This window comes from Girardinichthys multiradiatus, chromosome 18 (genome assembly GCF_021462225.1).
Source record: "Girardinichthys multiradiatus isolate DD_20200921_A chromosome 18, DD_fGirMul_XY1, whole genome shotgun sequence".
In the NCBI taxonomy this organism is placed as follows: domain Eukaryota; kingdom Metazoa; phylum Chordata; class Actinopteri; order Cyprinodontiformes; family Goodeidae; genus Girardinichthys; species Girardinichthys multiradiatus.
The window spans coordinates 40,199,408-40,217,249 of NC_061810.1; the positions used below are offsets into that span (position 1 = coordinate 40,199,408).

General features: G+C 39.2%; 1 protein-coding gene across 5 annotated transcripts in view; it reads left to right on the forward strand.

The window, feature by feature from the left end:
• schip1 (schwannomin interacting protein 1) overlaps positions 1-17,842 on the forward strand; it is a 419,733-nt gene that overhangs the window by 383,447 nt on the left and 18,444 nt on the right. The window contains exon 1 of one of the 5 annotated variants that reach the window (XM_047391642.1): positions 7,008-7,341. The exons of 3 other annotated variants lie outside the window; for them this stretch is intronic. In XM_047391642.1, coding sequence (XP_047247598.1) covers positions 7,312-7,341 — 30 coding nt within the window. In that variant the 5' untranslated portion in view covers positions 7,008-7,311. Of the gene's footprint in view, positions 1-7,007; positions 7,342-15,084; positions 15,455-17,842 lie in introns of those variants that run through there. One more of the 5 variants, XM_047391641.1, reaches the window with a different exon arrangement.

Here is a 17,842-nt window from a genome sequence, read left to right on the forward strand (position 1 = left end):
TATAAATAAGCCCTCATTTCTGCTGTAAAGAGAACATAAAAATATGAATTACAGACTTTACAATTTGCACGCAGAGTCTTTTTTTTTGCTAGATGCGAATATTTCCGGAGTTCTTTTAGCATTTCACCGACTAGACAGAGAACTCAAAAAAAGGTCAATATGTGGGAGGCTTTGATTGCTGCCATCTTGCTTGTCTGTCTCCCATTAATAATAGTCTTTGTTCTGTCATCTTTGTGCCAATTTGGGCCACTTATATAATCTTATTTTCTGGCCTTCAAAGTGAACTGGGTGATTTAGGAGCAGCCCAGTGCTTTGGCTGCTTTTTAGCCTTGTTTAGTGTAAATTGAATGATGTCGGTTGCGTCAGTGTCCATTTGTCCTTTGACTCAGATTGTAACCTTGGCATCCTTGTGAAGGTCAGATTGGGGGAAGATGAGGTGGGAGATATCTTTGAACTGACTGCTGCTATGGTGAAAGAGAAGCAGAAGGAGGTTGCTGTGAATTTATTTATTCAAGCGCATCAAAGTTTTTCCACTCCTCACCATGTGTTTGTATTCAAAAGAGAGAAGCAGCAGGCTTTTTTGAGCCTACAGCTTTGAACTCATGAGTACTAAAGTAAGAACGTCATATGTTTGATTCATTCCCACTGTGGTAGATTCCATTTTAATGTTCTGCAGCCATGAAAAAGGACATGGCTGTGTTTGCAACAAACAGCTTTGACAATTTCCAAAGAGAATTTTAGATACTGGTATCCCCATATAACCAGTTGCTGCATTAAAGTGGTTGATTTAAATGAGCGTAGCTTGTCTGAGAATATCCAAAACATGCAAACACCCACAGAGAAACCAAATGTTATGTGATAACATTTAGCAGCAAATTCTTATTCTTAGGCTCAAATCTTTATCAAGTGATGCAGCAGTCAGAGTTTTGTGGCAGCTTTTGAGCTTTATTTTTGTAAAGCTTTGTGCTGCAGATTCCAATATCGCGTTCAAGAACTATGTGTCTGAGAACAATATTCAAATATTTTTCTGGTTGTCTTGGTGTGAGAAGTTATTATTTATTCATGTTAGAAGCAGACACAGGTGGCATACCGCTGCATGTGTGACAGAGCAGCCACTTTAAAACAGGTTGTTTTTAGTTAAAAACAAATACAAAATGATTGAGTTGACATTTTAAATTGTTTAGCATCTCATATTAGCTTGGCCAGATTTACTGAAACACCAGTCTTTATATGTGTTCCTTAGATGTTCTCAAACTTCCACCAAGTCAGGTTTTTCAATTTCCAACTAGGAAAAAATAGTCAGGAAGTCCTTTAAAATAGCTTTTTAACATTGGAAAGTTTGATGTTTCTTACTTACCCCTGTATCACAATCCAATATGGCTGCTGTGGGTTCAGAAAATGTGGCGATAGCATTAATTAACCGTTTATTTTCCCTTTTGACAGTTTGTGTTTCAGTAAGTCATTTACTCAAACAGTACTGTAGAAACTGTTAGTAAATGTAATTCTTTAGTATTTTAATAAATAAAAAGGAAGGAAACAAGCTGCTACTTGGCTGTATATCTAATAACAGTAAGCTTGTCGCTGAGCACAGCCATTAGCATGCCCTGCTGGTTTTCCAACTTGCAACTAGAACATGGTTTAGTTTTGACTAAGTTTTGATGACATTCTCGATCCACGTTTTGACTTCAGTGGTAAATAAGTAGTCAGCACCTCTTGATCTTCACTGTTTTGTTGACTTCAGGTTATACTGGAAGTTTTCAAATTATATGGTCATCTACCTGGCTCTGTCTGCATAGCACCTCTATATAACTGTTTAAAAACAAAATGTTTGTAAATACTTTCAAGTCACTTCTCCTAAGCACCACTAAAGGTAACCCAAGTGTCACCAGTGGCACTTGTAACACTGGGAACCATGGCACTAGAAGTATAGGCCCATAACTCGGAAAGTTCCTAAAGGTTTTCCACATTTTCATGCCTTTCAGCATGTTCCTTAGAAGACAGCAATTAAAAGCTCTACATGATAAAAGAGAGCAACTGTGCTGTACTGTGTTCCTTCCAGTTTTCTTGCAGCCAGAGTAAACCACAGACACATCTAAACTTGACGTTTCCTTTAAAAAGGCGGCTTACATCTTCATGCTTCCTCTAACTTCATTTTAAACGCTTCACTAATACAAAAAAATACCTTAACATTTATGCCCTATGCACATGACAATGCATTAAAAATGCTTTGTTTATCTATTTCTGTTAACCCATCCACATATCAATGTTTTAATTGTCTCTATGCTAAACACACTAGTAGAAATGTTAAAAAGCTGTAATTCCACTGTCAAGCTAGTAGTTGATGCTATGTTCTTTGGAAACGCATGAGCGTACATACAAACATTCCCTGCTAAAAAAACAGAAAAAACAGGGTAGAAACTGAGCACTTTGTTAGAGAATCTTCATTATATTCAGAAGAGTCACCAGCGCAAACAGTACTCTGCAATCCGCCGTTGTTATTGTTGAAATTTTCTTCTTCTGTGGGTTTTGAACTGGTCGGCATTCAATATGCTGTGCGCATGCGCATTAATTTTAACTGATTGCAGTCATACTGCAAATGAGCCAAGGCTTCCTCTTACAGGATGATTCTATTTTTACAGAGTAAATAAAACGGAGACCGGAATAATATCAAATCCCTACCATTGTCAGAGAAAACATACAACCTTTGTGGTTTCTCGAACAGTAGACAGGAAACAAAACTTTTCCGTTTTCACTTAGAAAACACAGGGCCTTGGTCTTCATTAAATGTCAGCATCCACACCAGAAAGTATTGTTTTCAGCTCTGATCCAGAAAGGTGTTCAAGAAGTGCTTTAACTATGTTTTTGAAGCTAAGAATTTGCCGATCTTGGAGCATCTCTCTTTGACATTTTTTTATGGCCGAACGTTCAAAGCAAAGTAAGTTTATTACAGCTGCCTATATTTTATTGAGTCAGCCTTGCCTCTTCTAATGTCTTGTGTTTGTATAAACATCTTCACACGCTACCATCTACAGTAAACTAAAAAGAATCTTTTGAATTGCTGTTCCTCCTTTTCTCTACACTTAAATAAGCTTACTTGTAACATTGAATAAGCTTAAGACGGCTTTCATGAGGCCAAGTTGGTATCGTTCAACACAGAAGATTTTATCCTCCAGTGCCAGAAGATAGGCACTGTTCCAGGCTGCCCCAGCTGGCAGCCAAGCTGAAGGCTAAGCCATGGCCAACCATGTGCAGGCCTGAGCTGAGAGAGATCAGAGAGCGAGGCAGCTCATCGATCTACTTCCAGGTCATTAAACCCAAGAGTGGCCTTATTGGGAAAAGCAGCATCACCCATGAGAGATCAATATGGGATAGAGAGGTTTGGCGAGAGAGAGAGAGAGAGAGAGAGAGAGAGAGATGGGTGAAATATCAGAGATTGTGTGCAACTCAGTAAATGACAAATGTGAAAACTGGAAACAGATAATTGCATCAGAATGCAATATTTTTCTAATTTTATTGTATTTAATTAGAGTTTCAATGCGAAACAAAACGAGGACCATGTTAAACACTAATTTGTCTATGTAAATTAGGTCCAGTGTCAGATCTAATGTAAATATATTTTTAGACTTATTTTAGCCCAATTCCAGCACAAATGTATGCCTATCTTTTTTCTACCTTAATACAACCGTATCCCTCATATGTTACAGAGCTGTGACTCATGCTGAAGTAACATTGATCTTGACATCTGAATGCTGTAAAATTCCTGTGGGATGAAGGGTACAAATATGGACTAATTTTTCTTCAGTCGATGCCAGTTTTTAAATCATGACAATGTGTCATCCACATCTTCCAAGAACAGTCTACATTAGTTTGCCCAAGACAATATCATAAGAAAAATTAAATGCTGATTATTTCAGCCTTTCTCAATTTTGTATGTTTGTAGTTTTGGTCTTTTTGTTATCAAAACAGCTGGAAATGAAAAGGAATGTTTTGCACGTCTCATTGTATCCGCCTTGAGGCCATTTTATATCTGCTTTAAGGCTGATAGTTTAGGATTCTTTTCTATAATTTACATACATTTTACTCTAAGGCTATGTGGTAATTTGACTTCAGTAAAAATATCTACCAAGCCAGAGGACATTCAAAACTATTTTAGTTTCATTAGAGTTTATGAGTCAGTTGACCCAAATGGGGATCATAACCACAAACAATAGAATTAGAATCTAAATCTATTTCTTTATATCTATCACTTTATATATTTTAAATATTTATCAAAATACTTAATCACCATAAGAAATAAACTACTATGGTAAAGTTCGTTCGTTCATCGTCTTCCGCTTATCCAGGACCGGGTCGCGGGGGCAGCAGACTCAGCAGAGACGCCCAGACGTCCCTCTCCCCAGGAGGTCTCCAGCTCCTCCAGGGGGAGCCCAAGGCGTTCCCAGGCCAGCCGAGAGACATAGTCCCTCCAGCGTGTCCTGGGCCGTCCCCTGGGCCTCCTCCCGGTGGGACGTGCCTGGAACACCTCCCGAGGAAGGCATCCAGGAGGCATCCGGTATAGATGCCCGAGCCACCTCAACTGGCTCCTCTCGATGTGGAGGAGCAGCGGCTCTACTCCGAGCTCCTCCCGGATGGCCGAGCTCCTCACCCTATCTCTAAGGGAGTGCCCGGCCACCCTACGGAGGAAGCTCATTTCAGCCGCTTGTATCCGTGATCTCGTTCTTTTGGTCATGACCCAAAGTTCATGGCCATAGGTGAAGGTAGGAAACGTAGACCGACCAGTAAATTGAGAGCTTTGCTTTTCGGCTCAGCTCTCTCTTCACCACAATGGACCGGCACAGTGCCCCCATTACTGTGGCAGCCGCACCGATCCGTCTGTCGATCTCCCGCTCCATTCTTCCCTCACTCGTGAACAAGACCCCGAGATACTTAAACTCCTCCACTTGAGGCAGGAACTCTGGTACTATGGTAAAGTACAAAACAAAAATCAACAAAGGAAACTGCAGACACTGTACCAGAGATTTAAAGTCCTGCTTTACTTATAGTTTTATAAGAAAGACAGTGAATTGTTTTTTTAAATCTCAAGAATTCCCTGACTAACAATCACTTTAGATTAAACTCCCAGTAAAAATATATAAGACCTTGAAGTCCGTCCTGACCAAGATTTATCTTCTAATTCTCACTTTAACCATGTCTCTAAACCAGATTCTTTTATCTACACAACATTTAGTATGCCGTCCCTTAGATTATTATTATGTTTATGTGGTTGTTAGGGTAGTTTCCTAAAAACAGCTGGTCTCAAACTCTCCAGCCAGAGTATTGACTGGTGTAACATTAAAGGGTAAAAATCTTCACGTTGGCCTCCCAGCCTTGGCTGCCTGTAAAGTTTAGAGGTACTCCTGCTAATGAAGTCTTCAATGGCCAAGTCGTGTCTGATATTGAGAATTTCATCAATTTGTCCAATTTGTTGATACACAGATGGAGTGTAGCTTGATTTAGAGGATGATATTAAGGTACATGTCAACAGTTTGTGTTTGAGTCATCCTTCAAACCAGGCATAAGAGCTTTCTGGTGTGGCTTAGTCAAAAATTGAATAATGCCACCATACATCAGTGTCATCATAAATACATTTTTAAATTATTAGAGGTTCAAACTGCACTGATTCCCTGTCTCTATAAGGCTTTGACCTGCCAATACTGATTTCTCTTTTAATATAAAAAGATATAATTGTCATGAAGTTTGGTAGAGATGGACCCAAATGCTGAGAAGAGCACGGCAAACTCATGTTGAAGATGAAGATTTATTTCATTAAAAACAACAGCTTTTATTTTTATTATTATTTGTATCCATCCACCCATTGTCATTGCTGTACAAGTTTAGCCTTCTTGTTATCTGCTGAAAGTCTTGCTCTCTCTCCCTCACTCTAAGCCTAAATGAACTGCAGATGTCTCTCAACATACCTAAGAAAATAGAGTTTCCTTTGTTTTCTTCTTACATCTATGTTCTTCCTCCTTTATTGTTAGATATGTCACTCATACTGAGAATGGCTATCTTCTTCCATCAGCAACAACATCCACACTGAACAGTGTTGCTTTTATCATGATCTGGTAGCACTTAGGTTATGGTGCTTTTACTGATTGGAAAAGGGATTTTTGATATTTTTGACTGGCCAGTCAACCTCTCTGGTGTCTCCAGGGCACTCTTTGTATTTCTGTAGAAGTACTGTAGCTTGAAATGTTTATTTGGTACACAAAGAAAAAAACAACAACAACATGGATTTAGCTCACTAATGAAAACATGACAGGAGGGAGTAATGAATAGATGGAGAAGAGAGGAATTATCTGAGTAGGTTGGCTTGTATGTGGATTATAGACCAGCCATCTGCCACCAAGGGATTATAACCTTACAAGGCAAAAACAATGAAGAGCAGCTACACAATCAATGCATTTTCAATCATGATCTGTAATTTCAAAGTGAGATGCAAAGAAAACAGAAATATACATCTGAAATAGGTGAGAGGGGCATCTATGGTTATGAAACATCTGTAGTTTTTAATGTATAAATCAATGAGCAACAGATAAAAAAGCAAAACTTTAGAGATGTCCTATGATTCGACACCTGCTTTGGCATTTTTACAGACTTGCTGATAAAAATGTAAACTTCTGTCCCTACCCCTGTTATAGTTTTACTTTGATGATGATTTGTGCTGGACGTGAGGATAATGGTTAAAGGTTGAGGAATGCCACTTTTCTGCCCTTCATCTCCTCTCTTTCTCTGGCATAACTCCACATGAAACGGCGGAACGATATCCTAGCCCTGACCTAACCCACCCCCACCATTCCCATCTCCACAGTCCCCTCTCCCCACAGGCCAGCTCCGCTTACACTGCTCAACACAACTCCTCCCTCTTTCCAGTCCAAAGCAAAGAGAGAAAAAAGCAGGCTCTCACTTCTATCTCCTCTCTCTCTCTAAGCCTCTCTCCCATTCTCTCACCCCTCCTCCTCCTGTCCCTCGCGCCCCTCCCTTTTTTCAGTGTTGGGGAAGCAGCGATCAGACCCTAGCCTTTTTTTCTGTTCTTTAAATCCAGAACAGAAAACAAGCAGCGATTCAGACTTATGCACAAGACTTGCCTGACTCACAACTGGGCACAAGCCTTGGTCGAGACTTTTTACCCCCCCCTGTCAGTTTGGATCTGAGACTGAGTGGGATCTCTCCCCCTCCCTTTGGAATACCGCTGCAGGGCTGGGAATTTCATCCCAGTCCGGCTCCTGCTCCTTCCAGTTCAGCCAGCCCCGCTCTAGGATGCTGTGAAGGATGGTCCACCAGGAAAACTGTTCTTACCAGGTAGCCCTCAGAAAAATGTTGCTGTAAATTAGATGTTTTCTTAGGATTCAATTTATGCAGACAATTGTTTTAGTTATACTTTTGTGTGAGTAAATATTTGTGCCTCAATACATCTGTAAGCTTTGAATGCAACATTTCAACTGGGTTTTTGTTACACGTGTGTGTGTCTCTGCAGAGACAGTGTGGGAGTATTTCTTTTGCCTTGTGTGGTTACGTGATTGTGCTGTGAATCCTATGTCTGGATGGTTGCTAAGAGAGCACTTGACTCATGGGAATAATGTCTTACCTCCCATTCACATCGTCCTCCATACACCCTCATAAGCTTGGGCACGATGCCGGCATGCCACTCCAACTTTTTTGTGTGTAAAAACTCTGCCTTCTTTTTTTTTTTTTTTTTTTTTAATATTCCCTAATGTGGCCAGTTCACATATTTCAAGGACCAGTAAAGAAAACGTAGGATTTAAATGTGAATGGCTGCTTGGAAGGCTTCGCTGGTGTGTCCAATTCTGTTGGTACATCTTCCATTATTTCTAACAGAAAACTGGGAAAAGTGGAGCATTCTACATCCCAGCTGGTTATTCATAAAGGCAAGAAAAATCTGCATTGCAGTGGAGATAAAAAGTGGGAACGAGCAGAGAGGTGGATGAAAGGCAAGAAAATGAGCTGAATATGCCTGGGGAAGAAGTAACAGAGAAGGAAGATGGAGCTTCTTTGATGTGGGAGAGTTTCAGAGAGACAAATGTGTGTTCAGTGTTTCATCAACATGAAACATGAAACTTCGAGACAAGCAGTCTAAATTATTTAACTTTGAGGTGCACCAATCACGCGTTTTGTAGAGCTGTGGCCTGTAGATACCGATTTTAAGACATACAGATACTTTTGTATATTGTATATACAAGTGGATAATTTTACTTTTTAACAAAATTTAACAATGCGAGTTTGGGCTTTGGACACCCCTCTAAATGTAAAAGTTCACCGTACCACAAAATATGAAACCTTTACACATATTTCTGTTCAGTATAAATTATATCTTTGAGGAACTTAATATTTGTTCATATAAATGCTCTTATTCACCTCTGTTAAATCATTAAACGATGTATTCATTTATTGTAACTACGAAGGAGGCTTAGGAAGCCCTGCTTTGACTGGTCATTAATTATCTGCATTAGGACTACAGGCGACATCACATTGTGCGTATTAGAGAGAGCAGTCACCATTACACAGCTCTGCAGTTAAACTAACAGATTTCACTATTATTAAAAAACAAAAACAACTTGGTGACAGAGTTGACAGTTCGTGCTGCCGTTAGCATCTTTTATTAACATTTAGCACAAAAAGGACATTTAACACAGTTAATGTGGTTAGCATTACTAACCGCTTTCCCTATATGTATTCCCAGTATAGAATATAGACCCTTACCTTAAGAAATCCAAGAAGGCTGCCAAGCTTTCCAAATCCTGCTTGTTTCACAACATCTAGAGCTGGACAGTTAAAAAAGAGTAACTTTTTTGTTATACGTTTAGCTCCTGGTAACTGCCTATAGCTTCCTCTCTGTTTGAAAGCAACCTGTATAGCTTTCATGCTTCTGTAGAATAGTTATTTTTCACAAGCCATTTTTACCTTTTGTGCTTCCTCTAACGTCATTTTTGAAGACCTCAGTAATACTGAATATAGCTAACTCTCCAGCCACAGTCAAAACTCTGACTAAAAATTTTTACTTTCTGCAGTAAGTTCTTCCAAATTAAAGAGAGTTGTTGTCAGTGTCCTGGTAGCACTTATGCATGATACAACCACTAATCAGAAAAAAAATAGATTTTTAGTTTATGGCAGAGCAGAAAATTGGCCAATTGGCAGAATGAAGATTTAGGTTGTTGTAGATTAAGTTACTGTTTTACCAGTTGACAAATAATCACAAAGTCAACACCCAGAAATAGGATATTATAGGATCAGTACTGCAATGATCTCAATGTGCATCCTCTTATCAGAAGTGTGGATTTGAGCTTGTGTGTGTTAGGAAGAAGCTATGTTGCCGGATAATTATTTCCTGCCATGTTCTGTGGTAGATAAAGGCTTGGCAGAGTGATAGAAAAATGGTAGGATTGAAGAGAAAAAGAGCAGCAGATAACCAATGTTCAAAGCGACTGGATAGTGGAGATGGCAGATGAAACGGGCAGATGAAGCAGTTACAGGAAATTCATCCACAAACCCCAAACGAAAAGGGTGCAAAACAAGAAATGTCCAACTCTTTGAGGGATCTACTGTAAAAGATGATAATAAGGATAAAAACATATCATCAAGATCAGTTCAATATGCCAGAAGAAAATGCTTGAAGACGTCAGGAAAAATATATCATTTTGTGCTGAATGCGTGGGTGGGAATGTAAAAGAAAAATGGAGCTAATAAGAGAAGGCATGAGGGCGGTGACAGGAACAGAGGGTTCAGGCTCTGATAACAGCTACTCTCTGGAGACCCCTCAATTAGACTGGTATCCTGGCAACCAGGCCAGACAGCGCCCCTCGCTTATGTATAAAACACATAGCTGCCGAGGGGCTGGAGAGATGCAAAGGGCAATGACAGAATACAGAAGAGGGAATTAGAGTAATGAAGAGCTACAATGGTCAAGACGTAATTAGATAAAGTGGAGAATGAAGGAGGTCGTAGAAGCTGTTCTAGCTGTTTGTATCTCTGAGTGTCTCCTGGGACAGCCCATGTCTGAAAGGAGTCTCTGTTTTAAATCTCTGTATTGTTCCTTTCTGTCCTGGTTTAAATAAGGTGTGGTTCTATATTTGTTTTTCTCTAGGCTTTGATCCTTTGAAGAAAAGAGCAAATAAGATGCAAAAAAGTACACGGAAAATGTCCCTGTTTTAGCGGCCTATGTTTTTTGAAACACTCCGTGTCAAAAAGCATTAGTCAGACCAGCTGGGAAAGGCCAGTAAAGCAATGGTATGACCATTGATTTTGCTGCTTAAGAATAAACTAGAAATTCATCATTGGAACATGATAATAAGAGATCTGCTGGATCTGTTTCACTTAATTAAGCACAGAAGTGGGCAAAAAGTAGGTTGCTAGTGTCTGACATCTCAGTTTTCATCAAACAAAACATAAGATCCTCACAGAGCACTTTTGTTGATGTTGACAAGCTCATGCAGTGTGATGGATAGGGCTGAGGGAGTTTTTCAGTATGACTCTAAGGTCTAGCATGATGAATAATAAACTAAGAGAAGCAGACGATGAAGATCATGTAAGAAAAATAGTGCTTAAGGGCCTATATTTGACGTTTTTTGTTATTTATCTTAATTTTGAGTTACTTTTAACAGAATATTTTGGAGATATTAATGCAGTTGTTGGACTGAGATAGTGTTTCACCTTATTACATTATTATATTTATAATTTCTTACAGACAAGTTTATTGATTTAGAGTTCTTTTCTTTAGTGAATTGCAGAAACAACTGTAGATGTTGCTCTGCTTTGGAAACATATATACTGTCTGTTCTCTGGCAGACAGATAGGCATCAGCCAATGTGGGACTCTCAGGGAATGATAAGCTTAAGTAACAACACCACTTTTGTATTATTGTATGTACCTAAATGTTTCAAACAAAAATGTATAACACTAACTAATAGTTGGTTTTTGTTTTTTTGTTTTTTTGGAAACAAGAATTATTCCAAATGCTGCTAAAATAATATAACAAATTGATTATTATGGGTATGATCATGTTATCTGTAACATTTATGTATTCTTATTTGGATTTAAATAAATTTAAGCAAAATATAGAATAAACAGCTGGGAAATTTAAAGTTTCCCAATCCCCTTTTACCATTCCACTCTTCACTGATGACATTTGGAGTCTTAACAAGGTGATACTAGCCGGTTAATCAGTTGGGCTATCTGCACAGGTATCTAGGCTGGAGTCAGCTGCTTCACCACAATATAGTAATTAACAGCCCTACCTCAATAAGAGTATTACCTTTTCACACTATGAAGACATGTGCTCTGGGTGACCAGATTCACATTCAGCAGCCTTGTTTCAGTCAGTTGGCTGGCGGTGTGCAGCAAGGGTTGGATGAGGGACGGTGCTGCATCAACTTAACAGTTTTTACAGCATTTCAGTAGGAAGACTTTAAACATGGGAGTGATATGTAGAATCGTTTTTGAAGATTCAAAACCGGAACGATTTAAAACCTTGGTATATCTTGATGCCTTAAATTAGACAATGTCTATACTTAGTTCTATACTTAGTTACATCCCACAAAATGGTTTATTCACGAGTAAGATTACTTTGTTACATGGTCGTGCTATTTTTTATGCAGTCGGTTTGCTAAAATAAAAGAGACACACTTTGCGATGTAAGAGCAAAGATACTGCTTCACAAGACATCGAATGGGCTTTAAAATGAGACTATGAAGACAAAAAATGAGACTATGACCATTGGTGGGCTCTGGTTGGCCCAGTCAGTACGAACCTCACCTGAAATGTTTGATATAGTTCTGTTCATTTCCCACTGGCATTAGAAATTGTAGTTGGTATATTCGTGATTATTAGTTCCGAATCTACAGTTCTTAACTCAAAGAATGTGAACAATATATACCCACATTTTGAAAACTACTCATACTGGATTGCATTAATTTCTTGAATGTCCACAGATGGTCCTTCATTCCACTGTGATGTATAACATTTTTTACATTGCTACATATATTCTTTGTCCTAATATTACACAATTTGCTGGAACCGCCTTCAAACGCTGGCCTCTGTGTGAGTTACAGGCCTGTCCACGATGGGCCACCCTGTTCTCCTTTCACAGCCCAATTTGTTTGAAACACAGAGCATCACCATGGAGAGATACTCACCAGACTGCTTGGGCAGCAGCCCCAGTTCTTTCCCCCTTCCTGCTAAAATAAGCTCAGATGAGTGTCTGTGCCTTTTCTTTCATATATTTTAACATATAGATATTCAGAAGCAGCGTGCTGAAAGCTAGCAGCTTGCTTGCAAGAACAGAGTAGGGGTGGGTTTTAATTGTGTTTGGTATGGTTTAACTGATATGCTCACATTGTTACAGCTACATCGACTCCTAACCTTCAACCACCCTTTTGGAGAAAACCAAACTATTCTGATGCTCAAAGTATGAGACATAGGTCAGTTCTCACAAACATACGTAGCTGCAGACGTACACAAAGGCACACTAATAACGCCACAGGCCCTGGATCGGAGGCTTACCGGAGGTGCCAGGAACCCTCTCCCACAGTCACCCTCTGTTCACTTGGAACAATAAACCGTTCTGTGTGTGAAATCAGTTTGATTCTCACTCTCTCTCAGCTGACCAAGCAACCAGGGCATCATTGAGACCACCACACCAAACCTGAGCGTGTTTGTGTCTCAGATATGCAGCTGAAAGCATCCACTGACGTGTTTGCCCTTGATCTGTGATCCTGCTAAGGCTTGTGTGCAAAAATTATGCGCATGAGTGTTTGAAGATTCCCGTAAATTCTCCTTATGCATGTACACGGAGAACTTCTTCCTGCCGGCCGCCTTTGTATCAGTGGTGACTTCATCTCCACCATGAAGTCAGCCTCAGTAATGAAACAGAAAAACGAGTGGGGATGATTCTGCCCCACCCAAGCTTCTCACACTCACAGAAAACACTGGTTTCATGTGTGTGTGTGTGTGTGTGTGTGTGTGTGTGTGTCGGTATTGTCCCCAGCATCCGTTTTCTGTGGTAGAATCAGACAACAGGAAGAGAAGAGAAAAATGTTAAAGTGAGTCATGTTTATGTAGTTCAGTTGCAGCCTTTTTTGTTCTTGTCTCTGTGTTCTTATCCCTCTTTCACCCCTTTGTCGAAGATCTCTACCATCCCATCAGAGCCCCTACTTTTATGTGCGATTCATTATTAATGTGAGCACAATAGTTGGATGCTAAAAATGTTTTTACACTATTTCTAATCTCTTCTCTGTCTAAAACTCTAACCTTCTGATAGCGATTCTAGCTGTTCTGATTTATCATGCTCTAAAATAAACAGGATTCAAAATGTTGTTTTCTAGCCCTCTTCCTGTGAGCAGTCAGGTATTGTATTTATAATTCTGCTGCTTTTAGTTCTTGCTCTTTTTTCTAGTTGTTTTTTTTTTATTGTAGCACTTTGAGGTTGACAAATATATATTGCGGTACAAATTCAAGAAGGCATTGTGATGTGTGAGACAGAGCAGTTGGAAAAAGATAGTGTTTTACTGTTTTTAAAAACAAAGACAGCATTATTTGGTGCTAAAATATTTCTGTCTTTTGCATCTGTAAATTGCAGTTGTCATGTTTTTTCTTGAAATTGTAGACTCTTACTTTAACTGCTAACATTTGCAAATCAGCATGTTCCACAACAGACAGAGGCTGAAAGGTTCACCTTACTGTTATCTGCTGAAAATGGCTCCATGTCAGTTTGCCTCTTCGTTAATTCAACGAAGCATCCCCAAAGCAGGAACAACTTAATATCCTGAGGCAGATATTTCTTTTTCATACCTGTCTTTTGAGTTTTGTACAGGTGCATCAATAGTCAGGGCCGGTCAAGCTAAAAATCGTCTTATCAGCAGGCGATTTCCTGGTGCATCTCCCAAATTAGCCCATTGAAAGTTTGCAGGGACAGTTTTTTGTTTTTTTTCAAATTTTTATTTTTCAAAGAACTATAACATTTGCAAAAAAAATGCACTGGTTCTTTAAATTTAAATGAAGGTTAAGAAATATTAAGAATATCCTAATTTTTTGTTTCATCTATTTTTTATTAAGCTCAAAAAAGTACAGCAACATACATGCTGTTCGTTGATGCATTTATAGACCAAAACTGGTGTGAGTTCTTAGTTTTGATGCATTCAATGAATAGGAACAGATGGGATTTTTCAGGAGCAAAGCTAATGCTCAGTCTAATTATGACACATTAAACATTTACCTGATTTACCCTGATTAACTGCATTTTATTATGACTTTTGCTTTACTTTACCATGTTTATAGTTTTCCAGTTCCTTGTCATACCTGATATTTTTTAGGATAACTTGTTGACATTGTATGGTTTATGAAACTGCAGCCATATGTTATAATTTTCCATCTGGGCAGCTGTGACAAACACTGAAGTCACCGGTCAGTCATATTTCGCAAAGATTAGGGCATGACACACCAAGTAGAGCTCAGATTTAAAGTATAAGTCTCTGATACAGAGCACGAGCAATCCTCTTATGTGACAGAGAGCGAAAGTGTGACTGTGTGTGTGTGTTTGTGTGCCAGACTAATGGTCCATTGTGCTCTGTCAGGGTTTGTTTAGCTGGCTGGAGCTGTGGGCTGTTGGCTTTGGAGACCAGACGAAGCTCTATTTTTACCTTGGCAGGAAGGGAGCACACTATCCTCTCTGTTACATGCTCGCATACACTTTTACAAACATTTTGCTTCAAATATGGAGGCTTATTTGGTCTTACAATAGATACAAGTGTTAGGGGTGGTTGTTGGCACAAAAGAATATGTATAGACAGTAAGATTATGTCTTAGAGAGATTTATAGACACAACAGGAAACATCTAAACACACATTGGCATGCAATCATAAACACACTGTTGCTATCTGGATCCCATCGCTGAGGTGTCTCTTTTTCCAGCTGTCGTCCTCACGTCAGGGAGAGAAAGATAAACCCACCAGTGTGTGAGTTTCTCCTCCTCTCTGTCTCTCCCTGGACTGTGAGAGGCCACCCAAAGCAGAGGGTGGAAGGTAGGGAGGGTCCAGCGGGGCCTTACCTCTGGCCAGGGCGCCTTCCCAGTCCAGCGGGAGAGGCAGGCTCACAGCCTATGCCGAGAGAGAGCAGGCAGAAAGGGCAGAGAAAAGAGTAACAGTGTCACAACACGTTAGAGGAGAAGGCACCAAAAGAGGAGCAGTTTTTGGCTTTAGTCTTTAGATGAATCTTGTGGGATTATAATACACACAAACAGGGCAGAGCCTTTGGAGCAAGTCTGAGGAAATCAAACCTGTGACTGAGGAGGGAAAAGAAAGATGACGGAAGGGATGAGGTGAGGGAGGCGCCGGATAAAATGGACGGTGTAGATGATGTCATCAGGCAGGCAGCCGTCATCTACCTCAGTGATGACTACAAAGAGGTAAAGGAACAGGTCATGTTTGTTTGTGCCGTGTTAAAGGATTATAAATCGGTTAATAATTTACTGAAATCTAACAATTCTAAAAACTGCAACATTATTTAAAACTTTAAACTACTTGAAAATACTTTTAGAAACTACTGTGTACACAAATATAACACAGTTGTTTTTATTTAAGATAATTATTTTGTACACTTAATTCAACTTTGCAGGCACATTTACAACACAGTAGCCCACAAAAAAACTATGAAATAAGCATATATCATCAAACATTATTAACAATGAATGGATCTACGATTGTCTTCACTGAAACACACACTGTCCTCCAAATCTCCTTCTGGTTCAGTGATGTTTATGATTTTCGCTTCTTTTATTTATGCAAAGACAATTAAGTCTTTTAAATATCAATGCCATAGAAGTATAGCAGTGGTTTGAACATAGCCGGGGCATTGCATGTTTATTGGTAACGTGCTAATTAACGTACCTTGAATGTTGCTGTAGTAGCTGGTGTAAACCAACAGAAATCAGGAGTTCAAGTGTCCTCAGGGATATTGATCCACATCAGTCAAAGAAGCAGTTTAATACAATTGAATAAATTTGTACAGTCTTATTAACAACTTTACATTTATTGCAAACCATCAAAAAGTTGGTGCTTCCAGCTAAGAAAAATGTTTTTTTGCTCACACCTGCTCACACTGCATTATGTCATTTTCAGGCTTGAGCTGGCAGATACTTATAGTATGATAATCGTGAGTAAAACTTATATTTTCATTGAATTAATGTAACATTTTAAAACAAAAATTATAAACATGATCAAATTGGTTTTATGGCATATGTTTTAAAGGAATTTAAACCATAGGAAAAGCATTTTTGTTCTGTAAATAAAGGTTGAACTTTGGTATAACTTGATACTGCCTGATCCACGCCTTCATCAATGCTTATGTTATTTAGAAAAGCCAGTTTATTTTTGTAATTATTGAGCTTCCACAAGTTGAATCTGCTGATGGTTTTCTGGCTGGTTTTGTTTTTTCAGTTGGTAAACTTAACTATCCAGCTGTTTTAACCCAGCTTTAAATTGAACGCTTTAATAAAATAGTGTGTTGTGTTCTGTGCAGCGAAATAAAGGTCTGTCCACACTTACACAAATAATTTACCAAATGGAGATTCTGTGCTACATTTGTGCCTCTTGCCCACATGCAAAGAGTGTTTTTTGAGATTTTTAAATTCTCGGTTTGTGGTTTATCTGTGTTGATTGAATATACAGAGATTATTAGAAATGATGAAGTAAACGTTAGCTTCAAACATGCTTTATTGGTTTTTGTGCTGATTTTTCCTACATGATTAGCTTTGTCTTGACTGTGTTTATAAGCTGGAAAGTTCATGGCTGGAAGCAAAAGGGGAAGCTTTACCCCTACCGCTGTTTTAGACTCTGGATCCTCAGGATCTTCTTGTTTTTTAAAATATTGATGTTGTTAGTGACATCATTATCACCATCTACATGCACAGTATTGATATACAACATTTTTTGGTGGAATCTTATAAATTAGATGGTGTTTAAAGTTAAGTCCTGGAGGCCTGTGTCCTGCATGTTTTAGATGTTCCCCTGGTTCAACACCCCTAAAACAAAGGAATGGTTCATCAGCAGGGTCCTTCAGAAGCTAATGATATGCTGGGGAGATAATTCAGCTATCTGAATCAGCTATGTTGGTTCAGAAACACATCAAAAACATGCAGGACACCAACTGCAGAGGACTGGAGTTGTTACCCTGTGAGTAACCGGTCTTCTATTCCTTCATCTCCCTCTGTTTTCTCAAGAAAAAAAAAGCACATTCCTTTGCTGTCTTTCCCCTGAACTATGCAGGCCATTTCACGAATAGAAACGGCATATGTGACTCACAAACCTATTGTCCTGTCTAGACCCCGGTTATGCTTCTTTTCTGCTGAATTCCTGCGCTCTCTTTCTTTTAAAACCCTTCTACCATTCAGAGAGTTGCTCTTTCTGAGCTGAGTGATGGGAGCAGTCTTGCACTGACCTGCAGCTGAACTGGAAGAGGGGCCAAAGGTTAGGTCCCTTATCTGGGATGGAATGCTGCGCTGCCAAGAAAGGCAGGTCTCAGATAACAAGAGGAGGGAGAAACACGCAGACACATGCACCTATGTTTAGCCTCCAGTGTTGGCATCTTGATTTGACTTCAAGTGTATATGCTTTTATGAATTATCATTGGGATTTTTAAACTCTAATGAGGAAAACTAGTGAAAATATTAATTACATTTTCAATGTTCTAAGGTTTAAAAATGCTTGTAATGCACAGCATTTAAGACTGGATGGGAATCTAAACTACACCTGGTGTAGGCTGTTCCTGTTTTTATTAATTTTCCCAGGCATCTCAC